Source organism: Squalius cephalus (genome assembly GCF_949319135.1).
Source record: "Squalius cephalus genome assembly, chromosome: 12".
In the NCBI taxonomy this organism is placed as follows: domain Eukaryota; kingdom Metazoa; phylum Chordata; class Actinopteri; order Cypriniformes; family Leuciscidae; genus Squalius; species Squalius cephalus.
The window spans coordinates 11,157,484-11,175,277 of record NC_137133.1 but is presented as its reverse complement, the minus strand read 5'-3'; the positions used below and the strand labels follow the sequence as shown (position 1 = coordinate 11,175,277).

At 39.0% G+C, this 17,794-nt stretch overlaps 2 protein-coding genes across 2 annotated transcripts; both read right to left on the bottom strand.

Moving 5' to 3' along the window:
* LOC307169068 (creatine kinase B-type-like) lies at positions 1-13,025 on the bottom strand. The gene is made up of 8 exons (XM_079889460.1): positions 12,957-13,025; positions 3,694-3,898; positions 2,160-2,314; positions 1,940-2,072; positions 1,604-1,775; positions 1,279-1,402; positions 998-1,187; positions 1-915 (listed from the first exon to the last, which is right to left on the bottom strand). The coding sequence occupies exons 2-8, from the start codon at positions 3,884-3,886 to the stop codon at positions 737-739; spliced, it is 1,146 nt and encodes a 381-aa protein (XP_079745586.1). The 5' UTR covers positions 3,887-3,898; positions 12,957-13,025; the 3' UTR covers positions 1-736.
* Positions 8,472-13,035, bottom strand: LOC307169067 (creatine kinase B-type). Its single transcript, XM_079889459.1, has 8 exons — positions 12,957-13,035; positions 11,973-12,177; positions 10,421-10,575; positions 10,201-10,333; positions 9,877-10,048; positions 9,241-9,364; positions 8,958-9,147; positions 8,472-8,875 (listed from the first exon to the last, which is right to left on the bottom strand). The coding sequence occupies exons 2-8, from the start codon at positions 12,163-12,165 to the stop codon at positions 8,697-8,699; spliced, it is 1,146 nt and encodes a 381-aa protein (XP_079745585.1). The 5' UTR covers positions 12,166-12,177; positions 12,957-13,035; the 3' UTR covers positions 8,472-8,696.
* Positions 13,036-17,794: the final 4,759 nt, after the last annotated feature.

The following is a 17,794-nucleotide window of genomic DNA, read 5'->3' as shown; positions in this document are numbered from 1 at the left end:
ACAAGTCAAGTCAAGTCAAGTTTATTTATATAGCGCTTTTCACAACGTAGGTTGTATCAAAGCAGCTTCACAGTATTAAATTAAAACAATACATCAATGTTTGTTTCTAGTGGAACGTCCAAGTTTGGTAATGCTGATCAATAGTATCGTTGATTGATTAATTAAATTAAATATCCCCAAATATCCCCAACTGAGCAAGCCAAAGGCAACACTGGCTTTACACTGGCTCCCAGTTACATTTAGGATTGATTTTAAAGTTTTATTACTGGTATATAAATCCACCAATGGCCTAGGACCTCAATACATTGCAGATATAAACCCAACAGATCATTAGGATCACATCAACAAAAATTACCAAGGGTTCACTCTAAGCATGGTGAGTCCGCTTTTAGCTATAATGCCAGCCGCAGCTGGAACCAGCTTCCAGAAGAGATCAGATGTGCCCCTACAGTAGTCACATGAAATTACAGCAAACATAGTTTAAGCAAGCAATAACATGAACACAAGAAACTCCATGGGCCAAAGGGACTTTATTTCTGGTGTTAAACTCCATCTTCAACATTGCAGCACGTTTGAGATACAAAATCCTTCACACTGATGGAAGACTCGTCTAACTTTAGTGCCACTACCGTTTGGGTGGAGTGTATGTTCCTTGATGTGGTTAAGATTATTGGTACTGGAGGAAGGGAGGACTGGTGGAGGCAGGGAAGGAGTTAAGTTAGGAGTCACGAAGTGTTCACTTCTGCTCAGGCATGAGGTCATCAATTGACTGGCCTGCCTCCAGGCGTTTCTCCATCTCTACAAGCAGCTTAACTCCATCCACCACCATCTGAACCAGCTCTACCTCAGAGAAGCCCAAACGGTCAGCGTTGGAGATGTCAAAGACACCACCTACTGCAGCTGTGTCCACACCACCTGTTGAAGAGAGCAAGGTTAGTATTGGAGATGACATTCTGTACAGGTAATACAGGATTGTATGGCTCAGGTGAATATATACCTGTTCCACGCTTTTGGAGCCTCAGTCGCTTGAGGATCTCACCGAATTTCTCATGCTTACTGACATTGGGGAGTTTGACATGAACGCCACCACGCAACCCTGTGCCCAGGTTGGAGGGGCAGGTTAGGACGTAGCCCAAGTGCTCGTTCCACATGAACTCATGGCCCTTCTCTTTGAACAATTCCTCGATCTGCAAGGCAAGCGGATTAAGATTTAAAAATCTGCCAACATTGGAGCTGCAGAAAGTGTTACTAAAGTGACCAGTAAAAACAAAAATACACCTTTGTGAGGCCAGTGCAGAAGCGATTGAAGACTTCCTTCATGTTGCCTCCATTCTGCATGGAGATGACACGAAGATGGTCTTCCTCATTCACCCAGACAAGGAATGTCTTATTGTCATTGTGCCTAAAAGCATTGAGAAAATAAATTATATATAATAAAAATTATACATCACATATTATTCCCCCCCCCCCTTTTTTTCTTTTTTTTTAGATTATTATTGTTATTATGATCGCACCTACATGGATCCATTTAGTAAGTTGGGACAAAGTCCAAATTGAACCCAAAATTGAGAGGAGCAATGAACCCAAAAGCCTGTTCACTCACCAGATCCCTCTGCCATCGGGCCAGTCACGGGCCATCCCAGACGCCAGCAGCAGTGGGGACACAGGCTTATCAAACAGGAAGTGGTCATCAATCAGCTGCTGCTGCTCCTCGTCCGTCATGTCCTTGAGGGCATAATACTTTCCTTTAAGATCGCCATCAAGGACTCCCAAAGCTGTGAAAAATAAAATAAATAAATAAATAAATAAAATACATCACAAAAGACCTACGGCATTACAGAGTGGATGCTTGAATCACTTATGTTTCCGCCCACTCCTCTTGAGCGACCAATTGTGAATCAAGTACATCCTATGCAAACAGACGGCTAGGCGAGCTCACCCTCGACGGACAGACTCTCGATGCCGCGTCTCTCGCCGCGGCTGCAGTGAGGAGGGAGGCAGAAACCACGGATGCTCCTGCCGGTTCGCACTCTGGAGCTCAGAACGTAGTTGGGGTCAAGGTCGTCTCCACCCTGTTAAAAACACGACTAAAATTAGCAGCAGACGATTTTGAAACGTTAAACCCAATTAGATGCACCAGACGGAGAGACGCAGTGTACCTGGAGGTTGTCTGGGTTCAGGTCAGTCTTGTGTTTGTCTGTGGGTTTATATCCACCATGACGGTCCTCAATGATGGGATCCAGAAGATCTTTGAACACCTCATATGTTTCCTCGTCTCCAGCAACACAGCCCACAGTCATGATGAAAGGATGCCCTGGAACACAACAGATCAGCAGTCAGACAAATCCTGGACTTTAGTCATATGTTGTAGTGACAAAAAGAATGTTTTGGACATTCCTTTAACATTGATGGCAAACAGATTGGGCGACAGCTTAATATAGCCACACATCGTGTTTGTTACCGCACGGTTGGCCTTGCAGCAATCATGAGATTAAACAACCCTTCCTTTGTTGGACTTCACATAAAACCTTATGTTATCAATTAAGAGTCAAATACATGAAAACACTTATACTGAAGTGCATAACATGCACTAGCCAGCAGGATTACAACAGCAAGCAGCACTACGCAAAGGATGCAAATTATGTTTGTATATTACAGGTTCCCTGTTCGTTTTGGGCATATCGGGACCAAGAATGCTTTGAATGGGTCTATCAGGGCCAGTGCGCCACCACAACGAAAGGCCAATGTATGCTTTGTAAAAGCGAGGCAGCCCAAGGAGGCTTCCCCAGAGTCCTGGTTACTCAAAAGTACAGATATTCAGAAATAATATTCAAGGTCGTTTTTGTACCAATTTGACACAAATGATCAGACAACAATAAAAATGAAGTTACTATTGTCATTTGTGCTAAATGTTTTGTGATCTGGTCTAAGTCAAGATCATCGGTGAGGTCTTAAGCTAGATAATTATCACCTGAGGATGACTGCTATTTATATTCATTTATATATAGCAAATAGTGTTTAGGGATCCAACAAATTATTATTATTATTATTATTATTATTATTATTATAAGCCAATCTGCTTTATCTTGCTCAATACCCAAACCATTTCATCCTCAAAAAAAACAAAAAACAACCTCAAGAGCTTAAGATGGTGAGCCTGTGTTGCAGCCATTGAAATGCATTTTGTTTATGTATGAAAAGTTTGTCAAGATATATTTTATTGGTACTTTTCACTCCTAGTTACGTATTATTGAGTCCATACCATAGGGTCCATACATTTGCATTTGTTCTTTATTCATATAGATTTTTTTTTTTTTTTTTTTTTTTTTTTTTTTGTGATTACATGGCAATTAAAACCAAAACTTTCTAATTGGCTTCGGGCAGTATTGGGGAAGGACATGCCCCTACTAGTGTAACGTTAGTGCAGGATGAGTCATCAAAATCTTTAGTCACTTCTTCCAGAAACAGGGACAGATACAAATTTAAGTGCATTTTGCTAAAAGTAACTTACAACTTGACATTCAGTTAATAATGTCATTATTCTTGACATTCAGCTCAGCATATATACAAGCTTAAAGGAAACACACGGACTAAAAGCCGGGGGATCGCATAAATACTTGAACATGAGCACCACCACACCGGAGCGCCGGTAGAAATACGGGCACTTTTCCATTTTGAAGATAGGCCATTTACCTGGGTTGTCAACTCCGGTTTGAATGACGTCATCCAGGGTAAATCCGCTGGGGGTTTGTTTGTCCCGAAGGTTTGAGTACATTTCGGGCGTCAGCACCTTCGCCATGTGGTTGTTGTGCTTGCTGAGGTCGGGATGCTCCTGCTCGGCGGAATAGTTCATCTTCAGCTGATTGTGAGTGTTATCGAAAGGCATGGTTGCGTCTACCTGGTGTAAATATTTGGAAACAAGGATGTTAAAGGCGAATTAAAATCGGATTAAAAATCGAGAACAAAGCCAGCCCCTCAGATGCATTAATAATGACGTAACAGCATTAAATCGCATTTTCTAAAACAGGAGAATTTGTTTATATTCGCTTAAACCGTTACAGCAACAAACGGTCGTGGTATGACGACAGTTGTGTTCGGTGATGTGTCATGTCACGCGAGCAGTAAATATGATGGAATGTCGAGTGCGCGTCCAATAATTGACGCCTCATTATACAACCCCAAATCAGAAAAAGTTGGGACACTGTACAAATTGTGAGTAAAAAAGGAATGGAATAATTTACAAATCTCATAAACTTATATTTTATTCACAATAGAATATAGATAACATATCAAATGTTGAAAGTGAGACATTTTGAAATGTCATGCCAAATATTGGCTCATTTTGGATTTCATGAGAGCTACACATTCCAAAAAAGTTGGGACAGGTAGCAATAAGAGGCCGGAAAAGTTAAATGTACATATAAGGAACAGCTGGAGGACCAATTTGCAACTTATTAGGTCAATTGGCAACATGATTGGGTATGAAAAGAGCCTCTCAGAGTGGCAGTGTCTGTCAGAAGTCAAGATGGGCAGAGGATCACCAATTCCCCCAATGCTGCGGTGAATAGTGGAGCAATATCAGAAAGGAGTTTCTCAGAGAAAAATTGCAAAGAGTTTGAAGTTATCATCATCTACAGTGCATAATATCATCCAAAGATTCAGAGAATCTGGAACAATCTCTGTGCGTAAGGGTCAAGGCCGGAAAACCATACTGGATGCCCGTGATCTTCGGGCCCTTAGACGGCACTGCATCACATACAGGAATGCTACTGTAATGGAAATCACAACATGGGCTCAGGAATACGTCCAGAAAACATTGTCGGTGAACACAATCCACCGTGCCGTGCCGTTCGCCGTTGCCAGCTAAAACTCTATAGGTCAAAAAAGAAGCCATATCTAAACAGGATCTAGAAGCGCAGGCGTTTTCTCTGGGCCATGGCTCATTAAAAATGGACTGTGGCAAAGTGGAAAACTGTTCTGTGGTCAGACGAATCAAAATTTGAAGTTCTTTTTGGAAAACTGGGACGCCATGTCATCCAGACTAAAGAGGACAAGGACAACCCAAGTTGTTATCAGCGCTCAGTTCAGAAGCCTGCATCTCTGATATTATGGGGTTGCATGAGTGCGTGTGGCATGGGCAGCTTACACATCTGGAAAGGCACCATCAATGCTGAAAGGTATATCCAAGTTCTAGAACAACATATGCTCCCATCTAGACGTCGTCTCTTTCAGGGAAGACCTTGCATTTTCCAACATGACAATGCCAGACCATATACTGCATCAATTACAATATCATGGCTGCGTAGAAGGATCCGGGTACTGAAATGGCCAGCCTGCAGTCCAGATCTTTCACCCATAGAAAACATTTGGTGCATCATAAAGAGGAAGATGCAACAGTTGAGCAACTAGAAGCCTGTATTAGACAAGAATGGGACAACATTCCTATTCCTAAACTTGAGCAACTCGTCTCCTCAGTCCCCAGACGTTTGCAGACTGTTATAAAAAGAAGAGGGGATGCCACACAGTGGTAAACATGGCCTTGTCCCAACTTTTTTGAGATGTGTTGATGCCATGAAATTTAAAATCAACTTATTCCCTTAAAATTATACATTTTCTCAGTTTAAACATTTGATATGCCATCTATGTTGTATTTTGAATAAAATATTGAAATTTGAAACTTCCACATCATTGCATTCTGTTTTTATTCACAATTTGCACAGTGTCCCAACTTTTTCTGATTTGGGGTTGTAAAATGAATCTCTCATTCTCTCTGGGAGTTTTCCAAACTCCCTGAAAACTGCAGTTGTCAAGCTCCTCCTGAAAAAGAGCAATCTGGATAAGACCATATTAAGCAACTATAGACCAATCTCAAATAGACAAGAACATTGAAAAATTTGTCTTCAATCAGCTGAACAAATTCTTAAGCTCGAATGGATACTTTGACAATTTTCAATCTGGTTTCCGACCGCACCACAGCACAGAGACAGCGCTCATAAAGATAATAAACTATATTCGCTTAAATACTGATTCAGGCAAATTATCAGTGCTGGTACTACTCGACCTCAGTGCTGCATTTGACACTGTCGATCACAACACTTCTTGACAGGCTGGAAAACTGGGTGGGGCTTTCTGGGATAGTCCTAAAATGGTTCAGGTCATTCTTAGAAGGGAGAGGTTATTATGTGAGTATAGGAAACCATAAGTCTGAGTGGACATCCATGACATGCGGAGTCCCTCAAGGCTCAATTCTTGCGCCACTCCTATTCAACCTGTATATGCTCCCACTGAGTCAAATAATGAAAAAGAACCAAATTGCTTACCACAGCTATGCAGACGATACACAGCTCTACTTAGCCCTATCGCCTAATGACTACAGCCCCATTGACTCCCTGTACCAATGCATTGATGAAGTTAACAGTTGGATGTGCCAAAACTTTCTTCAGATAAACAAAGACAAAACTGAAGTCATTGCGTTTGGAAACAGAGATGAAGTTCTCAAGGTGAACGCATACCTTGACGCTAGGGGTCTAACAACTAAAAATCAAGTCAGGAATCTCAGTGTGATTCTGGAGTCAGCCCTTAGCTTCAGTAGTCATGTCAAAGCAATAACTAAATCAGCATACTATCATCTGAAAAATATTGCAAGAATTAGATGCTTTGTTTCCAGACAAGACTTGGAGAAACTTGTTCATGCTTTTATCACCAGCAGGGCGGATTATTGTAATGGACTCTTCACTGGCCTTCCCAAAAAGACCACAAGACAGTTGCAGCTCATACAGAACGCTGCCGCCAGGATTCTGAGCAGAACCAGAAAATATGAACATATCACACCAGTCCTCAGGTCTTTACACTGGCTCCCAGTTACATTTAGGATTGATTTTAAAGGTTTATTACTGGTATATAAATCCATCAATGGCCTCGGACCTCAATACATTGCAGATATAAACCCAACAGATCATTAGGATCACATCACCCAAAAATACCAAGGGTTCACCCTAAGCATGGTGAGTCCGCTTTTAGCTATTATGCCAGCCGCAGCTGGAACCAGCTTCCAGAAGAGATCAGATGTGCTCCTACTGTAGTCACATTCAAATCCAGACTCAAAACACATCTGTTTAGCTGTGCATTTACTGAATGAGCACTGTGCCACAGACTGATTACACTGTATTTTATCTCTGCATTCTCCTTTTGATTCTAAACTACTGTATTCTTCTTTTTGATTCTAAACTGAACTCAAATGGCACTGATTGATAACCGGTGTTTAGTGAAGGGTATTGTAGTAGTGGGGGAAACCCCGATGGTCTTGATGACCAAATTTGTGAGCAAGTGCTCAGCTTTCTGTGGTGGAGTTTGAGAGGGAATGACTCATGACGGTCAAGGGAACACTGTGGTGACTAGTACAGATTACTAGTCTGGTACGGATTATCAAGAGAACACTGTGATGACTAGTGCAGATTACTAGTCTGGTACGGATTATCAAGAGAACACTGTGATGACTAGTGCAGATTACTGGTCTGGATTGTACGGATTACTAATCTAATACTGACCGTCATGGGGAAATCTCAGAGTCAGAATAAGATACACCGGTGTTTTGCCAGATGAGAAGTTTATTCTATGTATCATCTTTTTACTATTTTAATTCATTTTACTCCAATTCATTTTATAACTATCATTTATCTCTTTTAATTCCTTTTATAACTGTTTTATTTTCCCCTGCTTTTGTGACAATTTTCTATGCAAAGCTCTATGAATTGCTATAGTGTGATCATCATAATTCCTTTCTATGCAAAGCTTTTTTCTTATTTTGAGATTATTTTTATTCCTCTCTATGTAAAGCACTTTGAATTGCTATAGTGTATAAAATGTGCTATATAAATAAACTTGCCTTGCCTAAATGTCTGTATGGTAAATTACATTCATGGTTTCCGAAAAAAAAAAAAAAAAAAAAAAAAAAAGTGAAGAACTTGTATTAAAACTTGGAATAAAGCACGGATTAAACGGAGATCAAAACAAAGCGCAACAAAATATTGAAGTTCTTTTTGGGTGTATGTCCTTATATGGCCACTAGGTGACAGAATACGACTGGTTTGACAGAAGCATTCATAAGCAACCTCTTAAATTGGAATTATAAAATGCAATAAGAACTAGTCTACTCTTCAAACCACAAATGCTCTTGAGATTGTGGTTCCTGTATTAGGGCAAATCAAAAATGATCTTGTGACATATTCGGTCCCCTTATTTAATGGCCTTCAAGCACCAGGGATTCAACATTGTATCCTATATATAGACTGCACACCATGACGGTTTAAAACTGTAAATACATAAGCATCATTTAACAGCTAGAAAACCATTGTTCAACGGGGCACTTGATTCTGGCAACTGGACAAATGCAGAACAGGAAAGTGAACTGATGGTTCCATGAAATTACAGCAAACATAGTTTAAGCAAGCAATAACATGCACACAAGAAACTCCATGGGCCAAAGAGACTTTATTTCTGGTGTTAAACTCCATCTTCAACATTGCAGGACGTTTGAGATACAAAATCCTTCACACTGATGGAAGACTCGTCTAACTTTAGTGCCACTACCGTTTGGGTGGAGTGTATGTTCCTTGATGTGGTTAAGATTATTGGTACTGGAGGAAGGGAGGACTGGTGGAGGCAGGGAAGGAGTTAAGTTAGGAGTCACGAAGTGTTCACTTCTGCTCAGGCATGAGGTCATCGATCGACTGGCCTGCCTCCAGGCGTTTCTCCATCTCTACAAGCAGCTTAACTCCATCCACCACCATCTGAACCAGCTCTACCTCAGAGAAGCCCAAACGGTCAGCGTTGGAGATGTCAAAGACACCACCTACTGCAGCTGTGTCCACACCACCTGTTGAAGAGAGCAAGGTTAGTATTGGAGATGACATTCTGTACAGGTAATACAGGATTGTATGGCTCAGGTGAATATATACCTGTTCCACGCTTTTGGAGCCTCAGTCGCTTGAGGATCTCACCGAATTTCTCATGCTTACTGACGTTGGGAAGTTTGACATGAACGCCACCACGCAACCCTGTGCCCAGGTTGGAGGGGCAGGTTAGGACGTAGCCCAAGTGCTCGTTCCACATGAACTCATGGCCCTTCTCTTTGAACAATTCCTCGATCTGCAAGGCAAGCGGATTAAGATTAAAAAAAATCTGCCAACATTGGAGTTGCAGAAAGTGTTACTAAAGTGACCAGTAAAAACAAAAACACACCTTTGTGAGGCCAGTGCAGAAGCGATTGAAGACTTCCTTCATGTTGCCTCCTTTCTGCATGGAGATGACACGAAGATGGTCTTCCTCATTCACCCAGACAAGGAATGTCTTATTGTCATTGTGCCTAAAAGCATTGAGAAAATAAATTATATATAATCAATTTTATACATCACATATTACATTTAATATAAAATACAATATATCAGCTTCAACGTGGTTAATTTAAAAAAATGAATTCTTCATTTAATAATATATTTTTTTTTAATAAAATGATAAACAAACCAAATAATCTTTATACAGGGTAAAAAAAATATATATATATTTTTTAAATGTATATATTATATTATATATATAAAATTGATATACATCAGTTAAGATGGCACCCTAAATGTATCCATTTTGTAATGTAAAATATATATAATAAACTATAAAATATATCAGCACCAACTTTGCTATTTTTCATAGCCAGTTGGAATTACAAATTATAATAAGAATAAATAATAATAATATATATTTTTTAAGATTATTATTGTTATTATGATCGCACCTACATGGATCCATTTAGTAAGTTGGGACAAAGTCCAAATTGAACCCAAAATTGAGAGGAGCAATGAACCCAAAAGCCTGTTCACTCACCAGATCCCTCTGCCATCGGGCCAGTCACGGGCCATCCCAGACGCCAGCAGCAGTGGGGACACAGGCTTATCAAACAGGAAGTGGTCATCAATCAGCTGCTGCTGCTCCTCGTCCGTCATGTCCTTGAGGGCATAATACTTTCCTTTAAGATCGCCATCAAGGACTCCCAAAGCTGTGAAAAATAATTAAATAAATACACATCACAACAGACCTACGGCATTACAGAGTGGATGCTTGAATCACTTATGTTTCCGCCCACTCCTCTTGAGCGACCAATCGTGAATCAAGTACATCCTATGCAAACAGACGGCTAGGCGAGCTCACCCTCGACGGACAGACTCTCGATGCCGCGTCTCTCGCCGCGGCTGCAGTGAGGAGGGAGGCAGAAACCACGGATGCTCCTGCCGGTTCGCACTCTGGAGCTCAGAACGTAGTTGGGGTCAAGGTCGTCTCCACCCTGTTTAAAACACGACTAAAATTAGCAGCAGACGATTTTGAAACGTTAAACCCAATTAGATGCACCAGACGGAGAGACGCAGTGTACCTGGAGGTTGTCTGGGTTCAGGTCAGTCTTGTGTTTGTCTGTGGGTTTATATCCACCATGACGGTCCTCAATGATGGGATCCAGAAGATCTTTGAACACCTCATATGTTTCCTCGTCTCCAGCAACACAGCCCACAGTCATGATGAAAGGATGCCCTGGAACACAACAGATCAGCAGTCAGACAAATCCTGGACTTTAGTCATATGTTGTAGTGACAAAAAGAATGTTTTGGACATTCCTTTAACATTGATGGCAAACAGATTGGGCGACAGCTTAATATAGCCACACATCGTGTTTGTTACCGCACGGTTGGCCTTGCAGCAATCATGAGATTAAACAACCCTTCCTTTGTTGGACTTCACATATAACCTTATGTTATCAATTAAGAGTCAAATACATGAAAACGCTTATACTGAAGTGCATAACATGCACTAGCCACCAGGATTACAACAGCAAGCAGCACTATGCAAAGGATGCAAATTATGTTTGTACATTACAGGTTCCCTGTTCGTTTTGGGCATATCGGGCCCAAGAATGCTTTGAATGGGTCTATCAGAGCCAGTGCGCCACCACAACGAAAGGCCAATGTATGCTTTGTAAAAGCGAGGCAGCCCAAGGAGGCTTCCCCAGAGTCCTGGTTACTCAAAAGTACAGATATTCAGGGTTATAGTTTATAATAATATTCAAGGTTGTTTTTGTACCAATTTGACACAAATGATCAGACTACAACAATAAAAGTTAAGTTACTATTGTCATTTGTGCTAAATGTTTTGTGATCTTAATGGTCTAAGATCATCGGTGAGGTCTTAATAAGCTAGATAATTATCACCTGAGGATGACTGCTATTTATATTCATTTATATATAGCAAATAGTGTTTAGGGATCCAACAAATTATTATAATAATAATAATAATAATAATAATAATAATAATAAATAATAATAATATCTGCTTTATCTTGCTCAATACCCAAACAATTTCATCCTAAAAAAAAACAAAAAACAACCTCAAGAGCTTAAGATGGTGAGCCTGTGTTGCAGCCATTGAAATGCATTTTGTTTATGTATGAAAAGTTTGTCAAGATATATTTTATTGGTACTTCTCACTCCTAGTTACGTATTGAGTCCATACCATAGGGTCCATACATTTGCATTTTTTTTCCTTATTCATATAGATTTTTTTTTTTTTTTTTTTTTTTTTTGTGATTACATGGCAATTAAAACCAAAACTTTCTAATTGGCTTCGGGCAGTATTGGGGAAGGACATGCCCCTACTAGTGTAGTGCAGGATGAGTCATCAAAATCTTTAGTCACTTCTTCCAGAAACAGGGACAGATACAAATTTAAGTGCATTTTGCTAAAAGTAACTTACAACTTGACATTCAGTTAATAATGTCATTATTCTTGACATTCAGCTCAGCATATATACAAGCTTAAAGGAAACACACGGACTAAAAGCCGGGGGATCGCATAAATACTTGAACATGAGCACCACCACACCGGAGCGCCGGTAGAAATACGGGCACTTTTCCATTTTGAAGATAGGCCATTTACCTGGGTTGTCAACTCCGGTTTGAATGACGTCATCCAGGGTAAATCCGCTGGGGGTTTGTTTGTCCCGAAGGTTTGAGTACATTTCGGCCGTCAGCACCTTCGCCATGTGGTTGTTGTGCTTGCTGAGGTCGGGATACTCCTGCTCGGCGGAGTAGTTCATCTTCAGCTGATTGTGAGTGTTACCGAAAGGCATGGTTGCGTCTACCTGGTGCAAATATTTGGAAACAAGGATGTTAAAGGCGAATTAAAATCGGATTAAAAAACGAGAACAAAGCCAGCCCCTCAGATGCATTAATAATGACGTAACAGCATTAAAGCGCATTTTCTAAAACAGGAGAATTTGTTTATATTCGCTTAAACCGTTACAGCAACAAACGGTCGTGATATGACGATAATTGTGTTCGGTGATGTGTCATGTCACGCGGGCAGTAAATATGATGGAATGTCGAGTGCGCGTCCAATAATTGACGCCTCATTATAAAATGCATTCAAATGAATGTAGTTTTTGAATGTTATGTAATGCCTACTGTGCATTACGAAAGTCTTGTATGGGAAACATGTATTATTATTTAAAGCATACGGATGCGTAATGCGCAACGTCTCCAAAGACCTTGCAGAAAAAGGAGGCTGACTGCAAGGTCGTTGCTGATGTTTGGGACAAAAGCAGCATATCATACGCATATCCGTGTTCTCTTGACTAACATATCATTTAAAGCGTTTAAATGCCTTTGTATTGATATTACTGGGCATTTCTACACATTTAAATCCTTTAGGTAAATATAAACGGCGCATTGCAAATTTACGACAGAGCTTGAATGCACGTTTTATGTCTGAATACTGATGCATTCCTGATCATACTTAAATTATTAATATAGCCCACAAATATATGTTTTTGTAAATTGACTTGGCAGCGGTATCACATCACAACTTCTAATTATTAGAACAATAAAGGCTTGTTTTAATGATTTTAAACAAAAAACATACCTTATACTGATTTTCTTTGGGAAAGCGGAATTAATCCTTCCTAAAGTCCACCAGAACCCACACAAAGACTGATAATGGTGTCCAGAAATAATCGGCTTTGTGGGGGTTTTATATCGAGCTCAAGCTCTCCTCTGATTGGACGCTATTTGAGTCCATTCATTCTATTGGACAGGGCGTCGCATCACCTCCACAACATCCACTATTTGCTTACATTGATCACATGATGTTTTTCCTTGACGGTTCTCCTTGTCATGATTGACAACAAAATTGAACAATGTGGAATTCGTTCACATGCATTCATCAAGACTCTCATATGTTTTATTTTGTGCTGGATGGGTAATTTATTCCACACTGTTTTAAAGAAAGAAATCTGTCTGTTCATGTTTGCTTAGCTCTCTAAATATCACACTAATGCAGCATCACCTTGATGTAGTGTGGATGTGGTTTTGTTTTTGTTTTCCCAAGTTCATTTTGTTAAGCATTTATTACTGGTTTAAATGTTCTCATCCTGTATAATGCACTGTGATGCATTATATTCAAGTGCTTATTTTTTTTTGCTGTCTCCATTAAACCCTTGCTTTTAAATTAGGTGTTACATGATACATTTATGTCATTATCTGTATAAAAATAAATATGAAAAAACAAAATGCTTTAGTCTCTAAACAAAGTCATCAATCTGCTGTGCTTCAGATTTCACTGAAACTAAACCCTCAATCTAATCTTTTAGTAACACAATACAAGTTTCTTTCCCCTGTGATTTTTATTTTATTTTAAATTCACTATGGCCTTTTGTTCCCAGGCATTTAATAGTAATGAAACCGTAAATGTTGAGACTTAATTTATGTACATTCTGGTGTCCAAAAATATGGCAGTCGTATCTCTGCCATCACTTGTCAAGTGAGTGCATTCATTAGTATTTTACAAAAGGCCATTTATGGTGCAAACAAGCCTATTTACTTTTGGTAACATATGCATTTAGTGCATTTTTTAGCATTGACATGATAATAATAAGAAATGTTTCTTATGCACCAAATCAGCATGATTTCTGTTGGATCATGTGACACTGACGACTGGAGTAATGATGCTGAAATTTCAGCTTTGCCATCACAGGAATAAATGACACTTTTAAATATATTACAATTGTTATTTTAAATTATAATAATATTTTACAATATTAATGTTTTTACTGTATTTTTGATACCTTTTTCAAAAACATAAAAAAATCGTACCCACCCCAAACTTTTGAACCGGTATGTTATCTTCCCTATAGCTGTCATATTGTGGAAGGACTTTACATTAATATACTACCAATATTTGGACATTTACTGCTTGTTTTAAACAGACCTTACTACAGTCTTCTCTATATTACTAATGAGAGCCTTCAGGGTTTCCCTGATTTTAAGGGTCCACCTGGTATAAAGGAAATTATATACTGGTCCTGTAACTGTGAGCTTGTTCTCCTGTGTACAGTAAGCTCACCTAGGAGCTTAACTGTGGGCTCATGCAGAGACATTCATGCTGAGAAGATAATGACATCTCCTCAGTTCATGACTTCTAGTTCAGTGCTGTTTGTGCTGTCTCTACCTCTACTGCCATTTCTGTCACGCTGACCAGTGACCGCACCCCTTTTTTGTGACTGACTGCCTCACTGAGGCAAAAAACATTTACACATTTAATGTTTTGAACTAGCTTTAGCATTAGCATAGCAACTGGTATGCTGGCAAGAAAAGGCAGTTTTCTCTTTGAAATGTTCTTTTATATATTTAAACTCTTTTACAAAATAAAAATGTTTGATTCGAGAAAGAAAAATGGTCTCAGAATGAAGCCCAAGGCAGCATCTGATGAGTATTCATGGTGGCAGTGTTTTCCCCCTCAACCCTGTGGACTGTTGTTTTTCCTCCCCGGTTCAGGGACTGCAAAGTAGTGTGCAGCACTCACACTTTGACAGGGTGAGACAAATGCTGAGAGTGTTGATGTCATAGAGAGTCTACGTCAGAATATGTTGCCTTTAGCTTCCTTGTTTATAAGGTACAATGCCTTGGGCAGAATGTTGGATGAAAACAACACGTTGTGTATACTAAAGCAGGACAAAGGAACAGCTATAGCAGCCCGTCATACATATTGTCACTGAAAGAAGCTCACAAAGCACAAGTAGAATAATGAAGTCCTTTCTCATATTATTTTAGCCTACAGTCAACAGCCTACAGTCTCCCTCTTCACAGCCATGTTGTCTGTCAAGCCCTCCTGACAGGGAGCTGTCAAAATCACCCCTTCCCTCTAATCAAATGTCTAATTTGCATAGCTCTTGAAAGCATTTAATCCTTTCTTTCTCCCCTTCTCCTCAGTCACCTCTCTGAAGCACTGCAGGCCAGATCAGCACTATTTAGTGATCGCAGACATGAAGCCACAAATTATTCAAATGTATTCAAATCTATTTTATATTCAAAACTCTTCTGGAAGGTGATTTTTAATATAACCGCACATTTCTGCTTAGCTTATATGTACTACCATTCAAAAGTGTGGGGTTGGTAAGAGTTTTTAAAAATAAATGTATCATTTTAATCAACAAGGACAGATTAAAGAGATTTGCACTATTACAAAAGATTTCTTTTTCAAATAAATGCTGTTATGAATATTCTATTCATCAAAGAATCCTGCAAAAAAGTAACACATTTTCTACTAAAATATTAAGCAGCACAGCTGTTTTCAACATTGATAATAATAAGAAATTATTCTTGAGCAGCAAATCATCATATTAGAATGATTTCTGAATGATTGTGTGGCCCTGAAGACTGGAGTAATGATGCTGAAAATTCAGCTTTGCCAACAAAGGAATAAATTACATTTTAAAATATATTTAAATAGTAAACAGCTGTTTTAGACTTAGTCATTTATTTTTATTACTGTTTTTACTGTATTTTTCACGAAACAAATGCAGCCTTAAGTTGGTGATCATAAGATACTTATTTCATAAACATTCAAAAATCTTTTGAACAGTTTAGTGTAGGTATGATTGGACTTTGAAGGTGAGGTTTTGTCAAAAACTGTTTTGCATAATGTTTTGCATGCAGGCTACCAGTAAATTCACAGAACTCCCTACAAGTCAACATTGCATATCACCTTCAATGTTCAGGTTTAATTTTTGTTTTGCCTGTTTCTCCAGAAAGCCCACGAGTGCAGTGACATTGTGCTGAAGGTCAACAGGATTCCTCAGCTTGGCTGTTTTACTTGATTGTGCCAGACACATCCCAGCCAGGTAGATTAAATATATCTATTGCACCCCATCTGCCTTTATACACCCCTGACTGACACTTACATTGACCAATCAGGAGCCATCTGTTCTCTACTGTCCAATCCAACAGCACTACTCAGATCGTTTTTGAACCAATGAGCATTGTGTCTTGTAAAGTGGTTGACTTAGAGCCATACATTTGGAAGAGTTGCACTAGAAAGCTCATTCATATCACATTTTTAGTCGCATCAATTAGAGTAACGCACTTTTATAGACTTCTGTCAAGATGAAATACTTTGAACAATTAAAAGACACGTTAATTGGATATGGAAAAAAATAATGAAGATACAACTAGTGCATGATGTAATATAATACTGGAAAACAAATGTACAACTGGCAGAATGGCCAAATCTTTCGAGCAAAATGGCAGGCGCTATTGTACGCAAACAGCTTGACGCAACCAATTTTCCAGCTCGTCCATTCAATGGCCAGTAAAGATTGGCTGCTTTGCCTTTGCTCCTATTGTGGTCACAGGGGCTGGCAATGGTAGAGGCCATTTAAATTTTAACCAGTCAAATGAATTTAGGTCGGCATCGGCTTTCATACGAGCTCAATTATCTTGAATAATAAATCTCGACTGCTGTCCCTCCTGCAGTGGAGAGCCTGCCCTTCAGTCTCTATGCCAAACAACAGTGTATTCAGCTGAGAGACTGAAGCTGTAGAGTTCAGCACTTAACTGTTAATGGGGTTACTGTGAACTGCATCATGGGATTTGTTTCAAAACTGAAGGTATAGGGTATGGCTTTTTAAAGGCTTTGCACGATGGCTAACACTTATTTGGTGTGATCTTAAAGAAATACTAAATACATGATTTACAAAATAAGCTATACTGATAGTATTTAAAAGTTAGGAATAGTAGTCTAAACAATTGAAGTTTTTGTCTGTTTTTGTGGAAGCTAATTTCTGCCACATAAGAAAGAAAAATAATGCTTTGGTAAATCATAATTATGACAAAGTTGAAATGTTTTGTCATGACTCTTGTCTCACAATTCTGACTTTTTGATAAAATTTTGATCTTTTATCTCATAGTTTGGTTTGTTGTCATAATTTCGACATTTCGAAACTTTTTATCTCAATTATGACATAATTCTGACTTTTTTATGATTTACCAAAGCATGGGCTTCCAGTGGGCTTCCACAGTTTTTACAAATTGAGGTACAAACTTATTTGGTAATCGACAGTAAAGTCACAAAAAAAAGGTAAATGCAATTTTTTTTATGTCTCAATCCGGCAGCCCCCATGTAAAAACCTGTTCCTTGTAAAATAAAACAGCTTTAATTAGACTGATATGATTGGAGTCTTCATCTCATATTAGGGATGCACAATATATATCGGTTCCATACCGTTTATCACCCAATATTAGCGATCTTTAAATTTATTGATATAATCGATATTGGATATTTAAATTGTGCACTGTCATTCCCTACATTTTTACATGTAAATTGCCTTTGCCTCCATCTAACACTCACTTAAAGTTAATCTTTAAAAACTCTGATAATGTAATAATAATGTTAAATATAATCTTTAGCAAATCTCAAAAAGAATA